General features: G+C 42.6%; 1 protein-coding gene across 1 annotated transcript in view; it reads right to left on the reverse strand.

Annotated features, from left to right (window-relative positions):
* Positions 1 to 19,779, reverse strand: part of ST14 (suppression of tumorigenicity 14) — a 63,536-nt gene extending 43,757 nt beyond the window's left edge. The window contains 2 exon segments of the mRNA XM_030221770.1: positions 551 to 710; positions 19,332 to 19,779. Coding sequence (XP_030077630.1) covers positions 551 to 710; positions 19,332 to 19,376 — 205 coding nt within the window. The 5' untranslated portion in view covers positions 19,377 to 19,779.
* Positions 19,780 to 21,849: the final 2,070 nt, after the last annotated feature.

Genomic DNA, 21,849 nt, shown 5'->3' on the forward strand with positions numbered 1-21,849 from the left:
TAGGCTACGCCACTGCAACAAATTCTCAAATGCTTAACAATTGGTTTTACTGAATCCAACAAAAAGCATGTGTAACCCTAATTACAAATTCTGGCAATAACTATAATTTTCTTCATACTTTTTCTTCTCACATTTATATATTACTGTTTCACTATGAATCTCAGGCTCACTTGGGGTTTGTACATGGTATCAGGCTCACTTGGGGTTTGTACATGGTATCAGGAATGGGAGCTAAAATCAGAGTAAGGTGGCTTACTTGCACATCACTCTGTATTACAGGGGAATCTTACAACCAGCAGTTGAAGTGATTCAGTTATTGCCTTTTATGTGGGCAAGGGAGATGAGAGTAAAGAGGACATCTATTAATGGTCTTTTATTGTATAACTTCCGTTCCCATGCATTGTCATATTAGTAGTTTGGGTTTTTCTTTAAAATGGAGGTGGAGGGGGTTTATCCAAACAGAGGTTACTGTAAAGGATTGCTCATAATGTCTTAATCCAGGCTCTCTACAACTTATAAACATATATAAACATATCCATTCCATACTCACAATTGAAGTGCCAAACCAGTAAACCTATCACGAGTGACAGGAACAAGGCACTGATCACTACCGCCAGAATCATGACCGATCTCTTCGGACCTCTCTTCTCCACCTTCTTACTGTTCATGGTGGGTAGAAATTCCACCTCTTCTTCAAACCCATTCATTTTCTGTCCAGGAAAGCACAAGATGTGCATCAGTTAGAAAACCTTTTTCAACATCTCAAGTAAAGAGAGATAATTATGTATAGAACCACATAAAATCACAAGACAAGTGAGATCAGGCCACAACTGTAGAAGAATCTTAAATGAAGATATATATATTTCTAGGCTGTGTAGGAAAGTACAACAAACTCGGGCATGGTAGCCAGAGCTATATAACCCTCTACTAAAGCCCTAACTGCTGGTTTCTCAATAGGAAGATAGCACAGCAGTCAGAGTTCAAGGTCATGCATTATACCCCCTCAGGGAGATCAGCAAACCCATATTTATAACATCCTCACTACCACAGCGCCTGCCCAGGGAGTTGGTAGCTTCACCATTAATCTGACGGCAGTCTGTCCACCCAGCTCTGGAAGCGGTAACAAAGTAGTAAAGTAAAAGCCTGAAGCGCACCTGTGAGATATAGGAGCAGCGTGGTAAGGTTGGGGGCAGGGTTCAGTTAAAAAAAAAAAAAAAAAAAAGAGAGAGACATTCAAGCCTGTCATCGGACTCAAGAAAATAAGGGCACAAGCAGAAGTCATGCAAAACTCTGCATAGCAGTAGAAAGTGAAAACAGGCAAATGAGATAGGCCTTGAAAATATGTTTCTCTTAGCAATATACATGAGATCTAGCTCAGAGCTTCCCAAACTCTGGATCAAGACCCCAAATTGTGGGTTCTCCATTATTCTATGCCTCCCGGGGGGGGGGGGGGGGGGGGGGGAAATCACAATTTTGTTTGGCCATAATCATGAGGTCAGAGCCACAAGAAGATTGGGAAGCACTGTACTTTGATTTATGAAGCAAATTGATAGGGTGTATACTAAGCCATAAAGGAAAAGAGGGTGGGACTTGATAAACCACTTTCAGTGGCTGCAATCAAAGTAGTTTACATATTATATACAGGCACTTATTTGTACCTGGGGCAATAGAGGGTTAAGTGACATGCCCAGAGTCACAAGGAGCAGCAATGGGAATTGAACCTGGTTCTCAGGCCACTGCACTAACCATTAAGCTTCTCCTCCCCTGATACACTATACCCCTCACAATAATAATAAATACAAAGCAGAAAGGAAAGCTATTTTTTATGCATACACATACAAACACATAAAAATTGAGAAAGATGTGTTCTCCCTCCTTCCTCATAGCTGAAATATTTCAGTTGACAATCAGTGAAAGCCACAGAATGATCCTAGTTCCAGCCATGAGGGACTGGGACCTTAAACTGTCACACAAACTAAACCAGCCCCTCAAAAAAGGACAATTCACAGCAAAGATAAGACCAAGTGGGAAAAAAAAAACCCTGACAAAACACAGACATTTGTGCTTCTCAGATTCTTCCTCCTCCTCCCCCAAATCTACTGCAAATTTAAAACTGCTGGAGTCTTTGCCACCACTCACACTGGAAAAAGAGGGCTTGATGAACTTCAGGTCTGATTCAGCATGGCGATTCTTATGTTCTTAAATTTCCAAATGGTGAACAACATTCATAACGTCCCTCCCCCACCCCAACCAAGTTTATTTATTACTTATTGAGACTGGGACACCTAGCAAGAAGTTCCAAGAATCCTGACTCACAGATAGATCAAATCATGAAGATAGTGAAAGAGAAAGACTGGATCACTAGCACACACTGAAACAGTTTCTGTGAAACATGGGTTTCATCATGTATCACTCTTCCCTTCCTTGTTTGTGCCTCCGCCCACATTCCTCCAAGCAGAAGCAAACTTAACCACCCCTAGCCAATAAGACAGCAACTGGCAAAAAAATAAGTCCTTTCATCTTATTACAACAATCAGCCTCTCCGAAGTCCTAGACAATATATATACATATCAGCTAAAATGTCCACCTTCCAGTTTCCCCTTCCCTTATTTTTTAAGAAGTTTTTCTTTTCCTATAGCCTTAAGGAGTTCCCTTGTCATCCTCACAGGTCTTGCAATAAGAGCAGAAAAGCAGTATATTAAAACTATTTTTTTTGTGGGGGGGGGGGGGGGGGTGGAAAGTGTCCCACGTGGCCACATTTAAATTGGATCCTCCAGAAATCCTCATTTTTTTTTTTAATACAATACTGAGAGGCAGACTTGTGAGGGAGAGTTTCACTTGACTGGGTTCTGAGTCAGAAGGGGAAATAAATCATTCTCTACAAATCCCAGTAAACTAGCAATACTGGTACTTCAGTACAATGCATTCCTTCGAAGTCAAACAAACGTGTTTGCTGTGAAAAGGAACGATTTTTTAAAATTTAAAATTTAGCTCTTGCCTATACAGCAGGACATCAGACTCGCAGAAACAGAACAAAGCCTTGCGCCGGAAGAAGAGGACCTCGGCTGAAAAAGGTAGGCGACAGAAGCAGCGGGGGTCAAGAGGGTCATTCACAGGGGGGGGTCAAAGTTGGTGGTGGCGACGCCGGGGGGGGGGGGGGTTCGGCATTTCAGTGACAGTCTAACAGGATGAGGGTGGATAAGTGAGATCTTTCACTTATACTGTCATCTACCAACATTTGCTTATTTCCGATCTGACGAAGAAGGGCTACCTTCGAAAGCTAATCAAGAAATGTATTATGTCCAATAAAAAAGGTATCATCTTATTTTCTTTTCCATGTTTTATTTCTATTGATTACCTTTAAAAGTGAACTAACACGGCTACCACACCTCTCTCTACTCAAGATGGTTTATTTTTGAAAAACAGGTGTTAGTTTGTTGTCAAGAATGGGGTAGCTTCATTTCCATGGAAATCTTCTTGTGGGGTTCCGCAAGTTTCTCCTATTTACCTCACACCTAAATAACATCTATATGAGCTCACTTGGAAATATTGGAGACTAGTGTGAAACTTCTGTCATATGCTGATATCTTTATGGTTATTCCGGTGAATTTTTCTCGAGGTGTTACCTTTTCCAAGATTAATAATTGCATAGAGAAAATTTGCTGCTGGGCCTTTTCTTTCAAGGTTTTATCAATACACTCCTCTCAAGTTCATTACTTCATTATATCTTACTTTTTTTTATGTATATAGAGTACCATTATACAAACATATATTTGTTGTTTGGTGTACCATGTATAATATACATGTTTTTATGCAGATACGTTTCTTTTAGACCATATTTCTCCATTTCATTGTACCAAAGTTCATTGACCAACTGAAGTTTTTACATATCCTATATAATAAAACTCATCCTCAACGTTCTGAGGACATTGACGTCAGTGTCACTTCCTGCGGGCACTTCCTTCGGGTTCAAAGGGTTCGTGGTGGTGAAGCCACCGAAATCAGTGTCTGGGCCCCATCCTCGCGTCAAACGTGATGACATCGAGGGCGGAGCAATGGCGTCAGTGGATGAAGGTGGCGTGCGTTGACGAGGTGCGGAGCAATAGCGGTCAGTGGCTTCACAACGCCGAAGGGGTGGGTAGGGACGGGGGGGTTCGGGAGGAAAACCTTGCTAGCGCCAGTTTCATTTCCTCCAGAAACGGGCATGTTTTACTAGTTTTATATAAAAGGTCAGTTCCTAATTTATTTTTATTCTAATTATTTAAGAACATGTTCTTTTTACCTCATTTTGGAAAATTATTATTTTATCTCAATTTTGATTTCTTTATGTATATTTTATGTATATCTTAACATTTTTTTTGTGTCAGTATCTTATATTTTATTGTTATTTAGTTAGACTCCTGAAGCAGGCTAACAGCCAAAACATGGTACTATGTCGAGTCTTCATCAATAAACTGTCTATCATCATTTGAAGTCTCCTCATTTGATTCTGGTTTGCCTGGTCTATTTCACACTCTTTTTGTGTTATTTCTTCATGGGATCTCAGTGTTCCTCTGTCCCGGCAGACTTTCACCAATCTTCCTGTCAACCCATGTTATTTCTTATCTACACATCATCTGGTCTATTCCCTAGACCTAATCTTTTAAGAACAGAAGGGTTGCCCTACTGGGTCAGACCAAGGGTCCATCTAGTCTAGAATCCTGTTTCCAACAGTAGCCAGTCCAGGTCACAAGTACATGGCACTGACTGATGGTTTAACCTTGCAGTTTTCTTTGAGATTTGAAGCAATTTCCTTTACATGGTGCATGAAACTGTGGAGAGAACAGCAACTACTCCAGATAATCCTGTACGCCATTGTTCCGTCAATCTGGGCATTGGGTGATTGTGCTAGCACTAAGTGTGCTGGGTACAATTAAAGTTAAGTGGTCGCTTTTTATATTTTCCTATTCTATTGATACCATATTTACTTAAAAAAATAAAATTTAAATGAATAAAAAAAGGACACTTTGGCAAATGATTGATGTAGAATTATAAGCTTTCATTTGGAATAGCTGTGCTCTATAAGAGATCTTATAGCTTTTTCTCTATTACCATCTAATGCTGTTGTGTCTTTAGAAAGAGTGTTTTTCAATGAATATTTACTTTTATGTAATATGGTTTGCCACATTTCTTCCCTGTTTCTTGATTATTGTTTTCTGAATTTGAAAGGAGTATAGTTTTCCCTCCCCCCCCCCTTTTTTTTTGGTCTAGAATCCAAGAAGTAGTTAGCTTCCATGCTACGTATCCTCAGGGATAAGCAGTGGCTTTCCTCAGGTCTCCCTTAATAGCATGTGGACTTTCCCTCCAGGAATTTGTCCAAATCTTTTTTAAACCAAGCTTAAACAACTGCTTTTACCACTTGCTCAAGCAATAAGTTCCAGAGCTTAGCAACGCACTTGAGTGAAAACATATTTCATCCTATTAGTTTTAAATGTGCTACTATGTGACATCATGCAGTATCCCCTAGCTTTTGTACTTTTTGATAGAATAAACAATCCATTCACATTTGCCTGTTCCACTTGTAAGAACATAAGTGTTGCCATACTCGGACAGACTGCAGCAAGACAAAACAAGTGAGATAAGAAGTGGAGGAGTAGCCTAGAGGCTGAGCATTGGACTGATAAACAGGGAAGCCCAGTTCAAATCTTGCTGTGGCTCCTTGTGATCCTGGGTAAATCACTTAATCCTCTATTGCCTCAGGTACAAACAGTGGCACTGGAAATGAGTAATGTACCTAAAAAGTCACTTTGATCTACCACACAAAAAAAAAAAAAAAAACAGTGTAAGCTAATTCCAAATTTAAAAAGAAAAAAAAACACAGCAGCAAAGTGAAATTGCAAAGACCCTGGAGTAAGAATTACCACTGCTACTAGAGAAATATACTCTAAAGCTCCATATCCATGTACAGGGACTCAAGGACTGTGCTTTCAGAACTGTTCTCCCCACTGGAGTGGACCCTACAAGCCCTGCTCCTGGTCAAGAAGTAGCGAGTGCCAGTGGCGTTCCTAGGGGGGCTGACACCCGGGGCGGATCGCAGATGCACCCTGCCCCCCCCCGGATGCAGCGCGACACCCCCCACGAAAGAACCCTCCCCCCCAGGTGCACGCCGCTGGTGGGGGTGCCGCGCACCTGTCCTCCATTCGTTCCATGCTTCTTCTCTGCCCCAGAACAGGTAACCTGTTCCGGGGCAGAGAAGAAGCATGGAACGAACGGAGGACAGGCGTGCACGGCCCCCCCCCCCCCCCCCAGCGTCGTGCACCCGGGGCGGACCACACCCACCGCCCCCCCCCCCCTTAGGAACGCCACTGGCGAGTGCAATGAGAGCATGCTACTGTCCACAAGGCGGGATTGTTCTCGGCAAGTTGCTGGGCAAGCTACAGAAATTAGTGCTGGACTGCAGTTTGTGCAACATATTTCCCTGAGTTTCTTCTGCTTCTACTTCTAGGAAACCTTTACTGATTGCTGCAGAATGTCAGCTGTGTCCACTGGTTGAGTAGGACAGAATCTATCATATAATGGTATAAAAGTTCAGATTTTACAGTCACACCACTGGATCCTATCCCCAGTGCACAGCACCCACATAGTTTTGGCTAATTTTAGCCTTGTAAAGAACCATTTTAAAAATCTGTTGTGTAGACATCTCTCCCAATCCCCTTTTGTCTGGGTTTTGGGACAATTTGCTTTCCGGTCACTTCCCATTTTGTTTCATGATAAAAACGATCTGCAAATTGTTCTGTTAGATGGGATGATTTTCCAGAAATCTAAATTTTCCAGCATGAGATGAACAGACACAGCTCTCTGATGCAACTTCCTGTGGGCAGGACATGGCAGAGGAAAGGCCTCACCGGCTAGTGTGGCAGCTTTCAGGCTGTCTCTGCTACAATCCCTGCTGCAGTGTGTGGAGGCTGGGAGTGAGAGGATCAGGTCATGCAGCTACAGTCAAAACAGCAAAAGGCATGCTAGAAATTAGGAACAGAAAACAAAACTGGAAATATCATAACGCCTCTATGTGGATCGGTGGTGCGATCACACCTCATGTACTGTGTGCAATTCTGGTGAGGGCAAGCAACTTTATTTTAGGACAACCAGCCTACAAAACATTGAGACAAACCAAAAAACAGGTTAATTGCAACTCACAATTTTGGAGGGGGAATCAATGCCTACAGGCAGCCAAAGGATTACATCTATCAGAGCTCTGGGTCACCCTCTCTCAAAAATACACAACTGAAGTAGAAAGTATTGAGAAATGCAACAAGAATGATAAACAGGATGGAGATGTTAAACAGGTTAAGATTCTTCTCCTTAGGGGGGGGGGAAAGAGAGAAACTGAGAAGATATACAATCTTGAGCTGAGTGAACAAGCTAGCACAGACAGGTTATTTATCAAATAATTCTGGCTGCATATTTAAAACAAATTTCAGAATGTGGTGTAGAGCAATATGGTAGGTGAATTTTAAAAAAAGATTTAAAACTAGCTTCTGAAGGCCAGGTTAAAGAATTTTTAGCCAGGGGGCAGAGGAGAAATTGTCACCTTTTATTTCTGTCAATGTGTAAGGCCTTTAACCTCCAGTCACTAAAAGTGCAGTGGGACGTGTTTATCCACTTCTACCCTAGCTGAGATAATATTTAACCATCTCTCTGACCTCATGTGCAACTTTCTTCAAATCAGTCACCTTACTTTCTCTTTCTACTTTCTTACCCATCTGTATGTTTATTTATGAACATTTATACCCCACTTCTTCCACATGAAGCAGGCATGATGTTACAACTTTGCCTTACCCTTCACTACCAATTATAATGTTCTAGTACATATTGTGTTGTCATTGCAAGCAGTATACAAGGCCATACTTTGTATTGTTGTGCGAATATTTTTACTGCTCTAATTGCCTACTGCTCATGTTTGATCTATTCTTACTGTACACCGCCTTTAGTGAATTCCTAATAAATAAAAAGTATTTTTCTCTCTCATTACTGGACGATAATCTATATATAAGGCACCACTGAAGCCTCCAGCCGGAAGTGTGAAGCGCCAGAGATATCCGTTTCCCCATGAGTGAAGGAAAACAGCACAGCACGAAATCCCACGAAACAGTGAAGGACTCAGAGGGGGGAGGGGAGAGAGATGCCCTCACTCTCTCTGTAACAAAAACACAGAACAGCAGGAAACAACACTGAAGGACTGGACTCGGAGGGGGGAGGGAGAGAGAGAGAGGGCAGAGGGCAGGGACACACACACTCCCACATGCACACTCTGAAGAAAACCTTGCTAGCCCCCCCCCCCCCCCCGTTTCATTTGCATCAGAAACGGGGTTTTTTTTACTAGTCAATTTATAATCTGCCTCAGTGAGATGCTGTGTGCTGCATGGTGCCGACTGTGTTTTACTCACTAAGCATTGCTTTAACTGCTGACAAGCAACCATTGAATACAGAACCAGTTTTAACCCCTGAAGCAGGCGCATGTTGTGGGGAAACACAGCTGTGTCGGGGTTTCCCTAGTTTTCAACAGCTGAATACAATAAAGAATCATCTGGTTCCTGTTGATTGACTCCACTCCTTTCATTTGGACTTTGGTTTGCTCCATTTGTGGAGTTGTTTCCTTCCTTCTTCTTATTGCTTTTGCTTTTCCATACACGCAAGGACCACATTTCTCTGGGCCCCTTTTACCAAACTGTGACAAAAGGGGGCCAGTGCTGTAATCGGCACATGTTTTACACATGCGCCGAGGGCGAGGCGACCTTTTACCACAGCTGGTAAAAAGGAAGGTCTCGCTTTCCTACAGGGAATGGCCAGGCGGCAAGTAAAGCACTTGCCACACAGCCATTTCTGGGGGGATCCTTTATCACCACCCATCGAGGTGGCGGTAAGGTCTCCCGCTCTAACCCGGCAGTAATCAGGCAGTGGGTAGCATGTGACACTGCCCGATTACTGCCGGGTACAGTCTGGCACAACAAAAATAAATACATTTTTTGTAGCGCCAGAAATGATGGCACAGTAGGGGTGGGAAGTACCGCTGGGCTGCTGTGGTAGCCTGCCGGGACTTCCATTATAGTAAGCGGTAAGCCCACATTGGGCATACTGCCACTTAGTAAAAGGTGCCCTCTGTCTCTTCAGCCAGTCAGCATAAGGCAGACAAAAAAAAAAAACCTCTCAAACAGAAACAGCTACAAAATTCTACTCTGTCCCATGAGGTATTTACAACCGAATTCTCTTTCCTCACTTCCGAATTTTACATGAGAAAAGGCCAGTAGCGCATAGTTTAGGCAAATCGTCTCTCAGCTTCTATTGTCTCTTCTATGCCAACAAGACGCCACAACTTTGGGCACCATTTAGTGAATTTCCCCATGCTTTTGCCTCTTTTCCCCCTTCTTACCCCCACCTCCCAATCCAGTTTCTTCCTTAGGAAGGTTGAGCATGAGAGCCTCTGAGCAGAAGCTCATGAGAGTCTCAATTGCCCAATTCGTGTGTCACAACCTTTGTCCTCCACTGAAAAACAACAGAGATAGTGAATGAAATTATACCCCCATAAAGTTCCTTGGTGCCCCACAGAACATCAGGGCTGGAACACTTACTTCCCATAATCTGACACACAATTGTCACATGTACTACTAGGACATAGACGAGGGTGCTGTGGCCCAGACAGTTGTAATACTTTGCCACTCTGACAAAGTTGCTGCTCCCAGAAATTTGCCATGTTAAACACAGACCAAGTAGATTCATGGGGCCATTCAGGATTAAGTGGGATTTCTGACCTGCTCTACCCTCAGAGAGCAACTCTGGGGAAGCTACTAATGACATTTTATACTTTTTTTTTTTTTTTTTTTTATTAATATCGTAGACATTTCGGAGTTCAACCACAGCACAGGTTTTAACACAGGATAGTGGTTCCCAAATCTGTCCTCCTTACCCCAACAGCTAGATTTTCAAGATGTCCACAATCAATATAATTTAGGACAGGGGTGGGTCCTCCAGGGTCGTAACCCAGTTGAGTTTTCAGGATTTCCCCAAAGAATATGCAAGAGATCTATTTACATACAATGGAAACAATGCAAGCAAATAGTTCTCATGTTTATTCTATGGGGAAATCCTGAATAATCAACTGGGTGTCAGCCCTCAAGGACCAAGGTTGCCACCCCTGACATAAGAGGTAAATGTCCACACCTTTCAGATCCAGCATATGCAAATATATCTCATCTATATTCACTGTGGGCATTTAGAAAACTCAAGCAGTCATGGGATCACCAGGAACTGTTTGAGAAACACTGATGTAGTGGGAAAACTGCTCACGCTGCGATGTTGGAGGGTTGTTCCCTCCCCCACCCCACACACACACACAGAGCTTCTGGTATTACCAATAAAGAGAGTCTGGATCTGGGCCAGGCCAGCATAGTGAAAAGGAAAATGCTATGCATTACCATGTGTCATATTCCTTCGTTGGATTCTCAGATCAGGAATTTAGATTCCTGAGCTGACTGTGGATACAGTAAAAGCACAGTTAACAGCCCTGAGTGGAGAGCTGCAGTTATATTGCTATGATTTTATTGTGTAATTTGCTTAGAGATCGTTAACTGTATATGAAACTTCACATTGAAAATTACAAAATGGCTAAATTCGGTGGTTGAAATCCCATTCTTTTAGCTGTAAAGTTCCAAAAGAAGCAAGTCTACCTGGCTTCCAGCCCAGGTGATTACTGCAAAGACCAAAGAGGAGGTCGGGGGGGGGGGGGGGGGATAGAATTTAAGAGGAAACTTCGGATAGAGTGATGCTGAGAATGAAGGTGTCCAGTTCTGACTGAGCAGGAAATAAAGTTCTGATCTGCAGATAGTTCCTTCCCCTTGTTCCAAAAAAAAACATTTTATTTTCTGTGCCACAAATTCAAAAGCTCCTATCTTCCCTGAAGTATTAATCCTCTGCTTACAAAAAAAAATCAGAATCAATCACAGAAGACGAAACCAAGTGCAGAGCAAGAAACACCTGTAGACGCAGACTTTCTAGTGACAAGTAACCAGATATGTAAAACTACTCCACAGACAGATCCAGAACTAGAGCTGCAAAGTCTGCTCCAAAATCATGGCTGTGTTATTTCCAAATACAACAATCCTTTAAGATTCAATACAATAAAAGCACGCACTGTCTGAAACAGCAAATTCCATTCCTTAATGGTTTCTCTAATTTATGATCGGTATGGGCTTAAACCTTCTGCTTTAACAAGGGAAAATACCTGGAATGCTCAATTGATGATTAAAAACTACAAATACACCACAGATCCTTTGCCAATTGTCAGAGAAAAAAAACGCACTAGTAAGACTGTAAATGATAAAATAAGCTGTGCACTGCCTGTAGATGGTCCCCAGTTTGATTCCTGGATCGGTTCTTCTTCACATGAGGTCAGCTGGGACTGGAGATGCTAGAAGTGGGATCCCAGCCCCGAGCAGAGTCATAGACATCATTAAGTGCCACATCTGGTGACTGAATGTAGAGCTTTTTGAATAGGGAACAGAGCCAATTTAAAAAAACACTCATGGCACCAGGACCCCAGCACTGATTCCTGGGGTCCTTGTGCCATGCAAGAAGAAAGGAGAAACTACCAAGCCACAAACAAATGTTCCTTCCATAAACAAAGTATGACCCTAACATGGTTCCACATATCTTTGTAACTGTAATACATCAATGCAATCGCCAATTGTTAAATGTAAGCCACATTGGTGGGATACAAGCACGTATAAATGTAAATATATAAGAAGAAGCCCTCGTTCTCACTAAAAGTCAAATCAAAAACATAACATAGTAAACGATAGTAGATAATTAGCTCATCTAGGCTACCCAATTCTCTACCATAAACTCCTGTATTTAAATCAATGCCAGCTCTCCAAATCTCTTTTACCTGATCTTTCTACCCATTTCCTCTACCACTGCCCAATATATCTGTCAAATGTTTATAGTAAGGTCTCCACCACCTCATTCAAATTTTGTTCGAACTGATGTCAACAAAACGTGTCACATCAAGTTGTTCTTATTTCCTGAGCTATGAATTCTCTCTCAGAAGAGACAGAATTTTCAATTAGTGATTCAGTAATTCACACTCAAGAGAACACAGAGTTCAGTGTGATTTTCATTTAGAAATTGGCAAAGGGCAAGCATGGAAAAGATAATAGATAGTGTGGAGAACACAGCTGCTAGAGTAGCAAATAAACAAAACTCAGGAGGCTGAGACTCTCATGTTAACACAACAATCTCAGTGCCCTGAGTCAGACCACAAGGATCCATCAAGCATAGCATCATCGCTGACAGCGAGCAAGTCCTCAGCAGGATCTCAAGTACTTCCAAATTTGGTGAAAAATTGGTTTTCAAAGCCACATTAAAAGTTTTCAAGAGGGGCTCTGCCCTAATCTGCAATGGTAGACTATTCCAGAGAAAAAGTGCTACAAAATAATAGGTACTTTTTCTCATGACTTCATTATAGACCTGCTGAGGATTTGGTAAAATGAGTCTATGGTCATTGAGGGAATGCAGACAATGGGCCAGAGTGTAAGGGATGGTCAATAACGCCAAGTAATCAGGAAGGCCTGTATGAACCACTTTATGGGCCAAAGAAAGGATTTTGAATTGGATCCTCAAGTGCCCAGGAAGCCAATGTAGTTTCATCAAGAGAGGTAACATGGTCTGATCATCTTGAATGACATAACAGACAAGCCGCCATATTTTGAAGAATCTGCAATCGTTGTAATCCAGTATTCGGAAGACTTACGTATACCACGTTACAATAATCCAACTGAGAACATACAAAAGCATTAAACAAAGTATGTAACTCTCTGAAATCAAGGATGTTCCTCACCGTTTTTATCCTTCGAAGAGCATAGAATCCCCGCTTTAATACTGCTGAAATTTTATTTGAAAAAGTTAATTTGAAATCTATCATAACCCTCAGATATTTAAAGTGGTCAACAGGGGGTATAGGGGCATCAAACAACACAGGTATCAAGGAAAGAACTGAAGTATACTTTGCTCTTTTGTGGATTTAAGACCAAATTATGTTCAGAGAGCCAGTTGAAGAAAGCTTCGACAAACACCAGTAATTTGGAACGTGAGGACATTACCAGGCAGACTTTTACAGTCTGTGTCCTGCAAATGACAAGACATATTAGAATATGCTGGAGTGGGCTTTGATGACCATAAAACTCTTCATCTATGTACACCACTATGAGGCTCATTTTCAAAGCATAACATAGATTTTACAAAGTTACAAAGATTTTGGAGGCATCTACCGAAGGTGCTCAGAGACCAGTGGACGACAACTCTGTGGAATTATCAACAATTTTCTCTTCTGCAATGCTGAGCCCCCTGCCTGCTCTGGAGAAGCAAGCAGTAGTAGCATCAGATGCATTATGGTCTCAACATAATCACATTCATTGTGATAACCAACAATACTGCTAATTAACAGCTTTAAAGGAGTCTTTTCCTTTCCCACAGAGATACGCAAGACTCACACTCATAGCATATGATACAAATGTGATATAAAATACACACACTTGATCCTGACCCCTCTTTGCCATTTTTGGAACAGACAGTGAAATCTGCCTGGCATTGACCTTACTGTACCTCCTAACTACTGGAGTTGCTGTCAAAGCCCTCTCCAGCCTATCATGATTTCGGGACACACAATCCACACAAGATATTTCCTTATAAAAAGAGTTGTGTAAGGGCACAGGTTATTTGTTCAAGGTGCAGATTTTTATGTTATTGACTCCTGAGCAAATAAAATGTTAGGTATGAGCAGGTAGACGCAGAAATGATAAAAGAAATCAGAGACGCGAACAAAATGGGCAATGTGATAATAATGGGTGACTTCAATTATCCAAATATAGACTGGGTAAATGTAACATCGGGACACGCTACAGAGATACAATTCCTTGATGAAATCAAGGACAGCTTTATGGAGCAACTGGTGCAGGAGCCAACGAGAGAAGGAAAAATTCTAGACTTGGTCCTTTGTGGAGCGCATGATCTGGTGAGGGACGTTTGGTACTGGGGTCGCTTGATAACAGTGATCATAATATGATCAGTTTTGATATCGACCTTGAAGTAACTGTACACAGAAAGTCAAATATGTTAGCGTTTAACTTTAAAAAAGGAGGATGGGGGGGAGGGAGTGCACAGAAGGACAAGGGAGGGAGGGAGGAGTGAGGGGACGGTAATAGCATACTGACAGTGTGAATGATTGACCTTGGGGAAATGATTATTATTAAAACTGGTTAATGTGATGATATATTGTTGCACCTGACCTAAAGGTCATGTCTGTATACGATAACGGAATATTTTACTTTCGGAGAGGGGGCCACCAGAGTACGGGCTCCTTCGCGGAACAGCAACCGCTTGCTGAGGCAATACAGGCGAGACATGAGAGAGGGCTACGACCAACTGTGAATCGGCAGAATTGTACGATAACCTGAAAAGCACTCCTGATTCCTGACTCATAATGTTAATAGGTCTTCTTCACAACTGGACTATATGAGAGAAAGGGGAATAGAAATTGGGGGGGGAGGGGGAAGAGGGGAGAAAAGTCTGAAAACTTTGTTGATGACAATCTTTTTACTTACACCAATGTATGAAGTAACTTTGCAACTTTGTGTTTGTAGCGCTCTAGTTATATGTATCAGGATAATTCATCAATAATAAAAATTGTTGAAACATAACTTTAAAAAAGGAGACTATGATAAAATGAGAAGAACGGTTTAAAAAAAAAAAAAACTTAGGGGGGCAACTGAGAGAGAAAAACTGTACAACAGGCATGGATGCTGTTCAAAAATACCATCCTGGAGGCCCAGGCCATACATATTCCGCGAATTAGAAAAGAAAGACGGAAGTCCAAAAGACAGCCGGCCTGGTTGAAAAGTGAGGTGAAGGAAGCTATTAGGGCTAAAAGAAACGCCTTCAGAAAATGGAAGAAGGAACCGTCTGAAAATAACAAGCAGCAGCATAAGGAGTGTCAAAGCAAATGCAAGGCGCAGATAAAGAAGACCAAGAGGGATTACGAAAAAAATATAGCATTAGAGGCAAAAAAAGCATAGTAAAATTTTTTTCCAGTATATTAAAAGCAGGAAGCCGGCAAAAGAATCAGTTGGGCCACTGGATGACCGAGGGGTAAAAGGGGCGATCAAGGAAGACAAAGACGTAGCGGAGAGACTGAATGAATTCTTTGCTTCGGTCTTCACCGAGGAAGATTTGGGTGGGATACCAGTGTCGGAAATGGTATTTCAAGCGGACAAGTCGGAGAAACTTACTGACTTCACGGTAAACCTGGAGGACGTAATGGGGCAGTTCAGCAAACTGAAGAGTAGCAAATCTCCTGGACCGGATGGTATTCATCCTAGAGTACTGATAGAACTGAAAAATTAGCTTGCGGAGCTACTGCTAGTGATATGCAACTTATCCTTAAAATCAAGCGTGGTATCGGAAGATTGGAGAGTGGCCAATGTAACGCCGATTTTTTAAAAAGGCTCCAGGGGAGATCCGGGAAATTATGGACCGGTGAGTCTGACGTCAGTGCCGGGGAAAATGGTAGAGACTATTATTAAAAACAAAATTACAGAACACATCCGAGGACATGGATTACTGAGACCAAGTTAGCACGGCTTTTGTGTGGGGAAATCTTGCCTGACCAATTTACTTCAATTCTTTGAAGGAGTAAACAAACGTGGACAAAGGGGAACCAGTTGATATTGTGTATCTGGATTTTCAAAAGGCGTTTGACAAGGTACCTCATGAAAGGCTACAGAGGAAACTGGAGGATCATGGGATAGGAGGAAATGTCCTATTGTGGATTAAAAACTGGTTGAAGGACAGGAAACGGAGAGTGGGGTTAAATGGGCAGTATTCACAATGGAGAAGGGTAGTTAGTGGGGTTCCTCAGGGGTCTGTGCTAGGACCGCTGCTTTTAATATATTTATAAATGATTTAGAGATGGGAGTAACTAGCGAGGTAATTAAATTTGCTGATGACACAAAAGTTATTCAAAGTTGTTAAATCGCGACAGGATTGTGAAAAATTACAAGAGGACCTTACGAGACTGGGAGACTGGGCGGCTAAATGGCAGATGACGTTTAATGTGACCAAGTGCAAGGTGATGCATGTGGGAAAAAAGAACCCGAATTATAGCTACGTCATGCAAGGTTCCACGTTAGGAGTTACGGACCGAGAAAGGGATCTGGGTGTCGTCGTCGTTAATACACTGAAACCTTCTGCTCAGTGTGCTGCTGCGGCTAGGAAAGCAAATAGAATGTTGGGTATTATTAGGAAAGGTAAGGAAAAGTGAGGATGTTATAATGCCATTGTATCGCTCCATGGTGCGACCGCACCTTGAGTATTGTGTTCAATTCTGGTCGCTGCATCTCAAGAAAGATATAGTAGAATTGGAAAAGGTGCAGCGAAGGGCGACTAAAATGATAGCGGGGATGGGACGACTTCCCTATGAAGAAAGATTAAGGAGGCTAGGGCTATTCAGCTTGGAGAAGAGACGGCTGAGGGGAGACATGATAGAGGTATATAAAATAATGAGTGGAGTGGAACAGGTGGATGTGAAGCGTCTGTTCATGCTTTCCAAAAATACTAGGACTAGGGAGCATGCAATGAAACTACAGTGTAGTAAATTTAAAACAAATCTGAGAAAAATTTTCTTCACCCAACGTATAATTAAATTCTGGAATTCGTTGCCGGAGAAAGTGGTTAGCTTAGCAGAGTTTAAAAAGGGGTTAGACGGTTTCCTAAAAGACAAGTCCATAAACCACTACTAAATGGACTTGGGAAAAATCCACAATTCGAGGAATAACATGTATAGAATGTTTGTACGTTTGGGAAGCTTGCCAGGTGCCCTTGGCCTGGATTGGCCGCTGTCATGGACAGGATGCTGGGCTTGATGGACCCTTGGTCTTTTCCCAGTATGGCATTACTTATGTACTTATATTATTAGGAAAAGAATGGAAAACAAAAATGAGGATGTTAAAATGCCTTTGTACCGCTCCATGGTGCGACCACACCTCGAATATTGTATTCAATTCTGGTCGCCACATCTCAAAAAAGATATAATGGAATTAGAAAAGGTACAGAGAAGGGCGACAAAAATGATAAAGGGGAAGGGAAGATTTCCCTATAAGGAAAGGCTGAGGCAGCTAGGGCTCTTCAGCTTGGAAAAGAGACGGCTGAGGGGAGATATGATAGAAGTCTATAAAATAATGAGTGGAGTGGAACCGGTAGACATGAATCGCTTTTTTAAGCTTTCCAAAAATACTAGGACTAGGGGGCACACGATGAAACTACAAAGTAGTAAATTTAAAATTAATAGGAGAAAATCTTTCTTCACTCAACATGTAATTAAACTCTGGAATTCATTGCCAGAGAATGCAGTAAAAGCAATTAGCTTAGTGGGATTTAAAAAAGGTTTGAATGGCTTCCTAAAGGAAAAATCCATAAACTGTTATGAAAGTGGACTTAGGGAAAATCCACTGCTTATTTAAGCAGCATAACATGTATTGTACTTTTTTGGGGATCTTGCCAGGTACTTGTGACCTGGATTGGCCTGATGGACCTTCGGGCTGTGCCAGTATGGCAATAGTTATGTACTTATGTTCTGCTGTTTCTTGACATAGCATATGCTTTTCAATATGTACTTCTAAAAGTGTTCACTTATGAAGAAAAGTTGACATGCTGGGGGAGAAAGGGCAAAAGTGGGGTTATGACATGTGATACGTAGAGAGAGAAACACACAGTGCTTGATGATTAACATCTATATGACAAGCTCCTTTTTGTGCAACATACCCAACCCATATTTGCGTCATAAGCAAAACTAAAGTTCTTCACGTAATAACATTCAGCCCAAGTTTGCATGTTAACAAGATATTAGTCAACAGTAGCAGAACAGCTTTCAGAGAGAGTGATGAACTCACAAATCTGAAACATACTTAGAACTCTGCTAACGTTTTAGTAAATTGGAGGGGATGTTCACTTCCAAAATTACAACGTACAAAACAAAAGGGGGTGTTAAAATCAGAGAAACGGGGTCTTAAAACAAACAAACAAAATCTTAGGCCAGCCATGTGCTATTGTGTGCACTTTTATCTATTACAACCCACAGATACATTGTGAGCGGGTGCTTTACAACCTGTGATATGTTTACATTGACTCAATTAAAGCATATCTCAAAATCGATTGAGGCACACATCTGACAGATTTAAGAGCCACCACCAGCCACTCCAATCATAGGAGCCAACTTTTCAAAATTCTTCAGGGTGCTAAGCCCAATGGAAATAACCCCTTCCTGGACACATGATACAAGGAATTTTCTCAGTACTGGGGGTGCTGAAGAACCCATAGAGCCGGCTCCTATGACTCCAATCACAGTAACTTAACTGGATGGGTACAAGGACAAGAAAGAAACAAAGAAAGCAAGCAAAGATTTGGGGAAGTAAAAAGAACAGCCGCAGCCCCACACAGTCCTCCCCTCTTTACATTTACAAAAAAAAAGCTTCTCTAGCATCCATTGAAGAGCTACATTTGTCCAACAGGAAATACAACCCTAGAAAAGGAGGCGAGAGAGGCCAACAACCGCTTTGCATTAACAGGTTGCAGTTTACAATCAACAAACAAAAGGCCAGGAAGCGAAGGGCAGCTGATTGCACTCGGTTTACGCCACAACTTCATCTTTTAGCAGAGCAAGGATTTATCAAAAGTTTCTCCCACGTTAGGCACAAAGTACTGACCCTTCATAAAGTAAATACCCCGTATTTCAAGATACTCCGCCTGGAGCTGCCTCTCTCTCTTTATGAATTAGAGGCCTGTCCTGCAGCTTTTGGCCGAGACAAGGCTTGTTCTGGGGAGATCAACACCCACAACTAACCCCATTTATCAGCAAACTGCATCACGAGTTACTGAATTCTCCCGTAAATAGAAAAACTACGAGTCCAAGTAAAAAAAAAACCCCACCATACATTCTCAATTCTCATCACAAATCTGATGACAAGTTTACAACTTCCTTCTACCTGCCAGGTGACGAGATTTCAGGGGCTGGAGCATATTTTTAGCTCATTACTAATACTCATGTCCAAGCCCTCTCCTCTCACTCCTTCATTCGTGAGCATAAGGCGTATTTTCAAAGCACTTAGACTTACAACATTTCAGAGCAACCTACAGAACTTTGTAAATCCAAGTGCTTTGAAAATGAGTCCCACAATATGCCTTAATTGTGAGACCAGAATCCCCACCCCAGCCATTCCCGATCCCTAGGCTGGCCGGGACAAGCTCACCTCGGTCCTGGAGTCGTATTTCAGGCCCGAATCCGAGTTCTTCATCCTTCCCCTCCCCAACTCCCGGGGCACTGAAGCCGGACTCGCAATGTAAAATTGGGAAACGTTGGGTTCTTTGTTGTTGTTGTTGTTGTTGTTCTAGCTGTCCAGCCTTTGCTTCTGTTTCGGTAGATTCGGCCTCTGCCCCTGCATTCAGCTCACTTTCACCTTCCTGCTTCTGCCATCAGGCGTCAGGCCAAAACCATGTGAAACTTGTAGAACAAAGTCCTCAGGTGGGGCAGGGGGACGAGGATCTCTGGATCCGGAGCTGCTTTCCTCCACTAGCTCTTTTCCCCCCTTTGTTGTGGCTGTTTTTCTTCTTCTCAGGTGGTTTCAAGGTGTGGCTCTCTCTCTCCTCTCGATCACACAAGATCAGCCCCCTCCACGGATCCCTCCCCTTCTCCTTCCCTGCGACAGGTGAGGTCAGGAAGAGAAACCGCTCAGCAGAAGGAAGGGAGGGAGTGAAACTCTCACACACGCCCATCTGCTTCGTAAGAAAACGTGCAGGCCTGCTGGGAGAATTGTCACCTTACCCCCAGGTTAACAGAACAAGCTAGACTAGTCCTGACTTTGCTCCGTTGCGTACAAAGGGAAATCCGAACTACAATTCCATGCAAGGAACTGGGCAAAAACCAGGACGGCATCATGCTGTTTCCTTGAAGTCAGGTGAGATGGTAATGCTAGGTCAGGGTTTCCCAAATCTGTTCTGGTGACCCCACAACCAGCTGGTTTCTCAGGATAGCTAATAAATAGGCATGAGAAATATTTGCTTACATTGAGTGGCCATTACATGCAAATATATCTCATGTATAATTGTAGCTGGTAATAAGGTGTATCAATTGTTTATAGCAGAGTTATATATGGTGCAGCCTCAAATCAGGGGCGTAGCCAGACAACAGATTTTGGGTGGGCCTAGGCAAGAATTGGGTGAGCACCAAGTGTTCTTCCCCCCCCTCCTCCAAAAAAAAAAAAAAACAATCTCAGCTGGTGGGAAAATGCTTCTTTCCACCTTGGCAGCAGTATTGCACTGAAAACTGAGCAGGTGCTGGTGTCGTGAAGAGTAGCGTTTTTGTTACCATCAGGGGAAATCTTCAGCTGGCGGAGCTTGGGATTCCCACCAGTTACCACTAAACATGTGCTACTGTTGGGTGGGCCTGAGCCATAAATGGGTGGGCCATGGCCCACCCAAGCCCACCTGTGGCTACGCCACTGTTTGAAATAAATAAATCTGACAACTCCCTGACAGCAGCGCTTCTCTTAGCTATCCTCCTTCACACCACCCCTTGTCACACTCTCTTTGTAACCCCTTGCCAATTTAACCTCTCCTCCCCACCCCTTATCAAATCACTCTCCCTCGCTGACAGTTTTTCCTTTCATTTATTCATCTTCTTGTATATAAATGCTCAAAAAAGGATATGGAAAGTACATCTTCAATTTAAATAAAATAACAATAAAACACAAACATGCACCTAAACCAAACAAGAGAAATTCTGCATATAACACAAACAAAAAACTTCCCCAAGCACTAACGGTGACAATCCTCAGGGGAAAAAGATGGCACAATAATTTAATTCATAATCAAACATTTCCACCCTAATTTCCAATGATGGTCCTGCATTCTGATAAAAATATTCAGCCTGAAGTGGTCAGCAATTTTGAAGACACAGACCAGCGCAGCCTGAATTTTACCTGGATATTCAATGTCAGGCTTAACCCAGGCACCAGCACTGAATATCTGACAGTTATCTGGGGACCAGCAGCTATTTAGATAACTATCCAGACAAGTTAGGACTGCTAGGTCAGCAGTAATACATTTAAAACAAATCAGATAAAATATTTCTTCCCTCAGTGTGCAATTAAATTCTGGAATTCATTGCCATAGAATGTGGTAAAAGCAGTTAGCTTAGCAGGATTTAAAAAAAGTTTGAGAAAACAAACCTCTGGGGATCCAAGATGGCGGTAAGCTGCTAGGTCGCGTTGACTCAAGCTCCTAACATGCCGAAACGAAGAGGAAGAATAGCGGGCAGGGCTTCCCCGTTACCACCCTCCTTACCTGGTCCGATGGATCGCTACTTGAGACCGCAAGGAGCCCATAATGGAAGCGGGTTGCAACCAGGTGTAAGCGCCGGCGAAACGGAGACTTCGGCGCTCTCTGGACTTGAAGTTACTCTTAGCCCCGCTGAACGCACACCTCCTCCCCAGCCGATTGGCGCCAGTTCCTTCTTCCTGGATTCGACAGGGTCTACTCCCATTGAGGTTAGGGGCCCAGAAGAAAAACGCCGAATCGAAGCCTCTTTTGCGACCGAGGAGGGACTGGAGATCAGTTTGCCCGTGGAATCGTTGCAAACTGAGGGGAGAGAAGCTGAGGGGCGAAGTGAGGACGCTGATCTGTCTGTGAGGTTTGAATTACCAGTAGAGTGTATGACTAAACCTAAAGATGTTACACTAGAGGCTTTGTGGGACTTGGTTTCCAATCTTG

Source organism: Microcaecilia unicolor, chromosome 12, assembly GCF_901765095.1.
Source record: "Microcaecilia unicolor chromosome 12, aMicUni1.1, whole genome shotgun sequence".
NCBI lineage: Eukaryota > Metazoa > Chordata > Amphibia > Gymnophiona > Siphonopidae > Microcaecilia > Microcaecilia unicolor.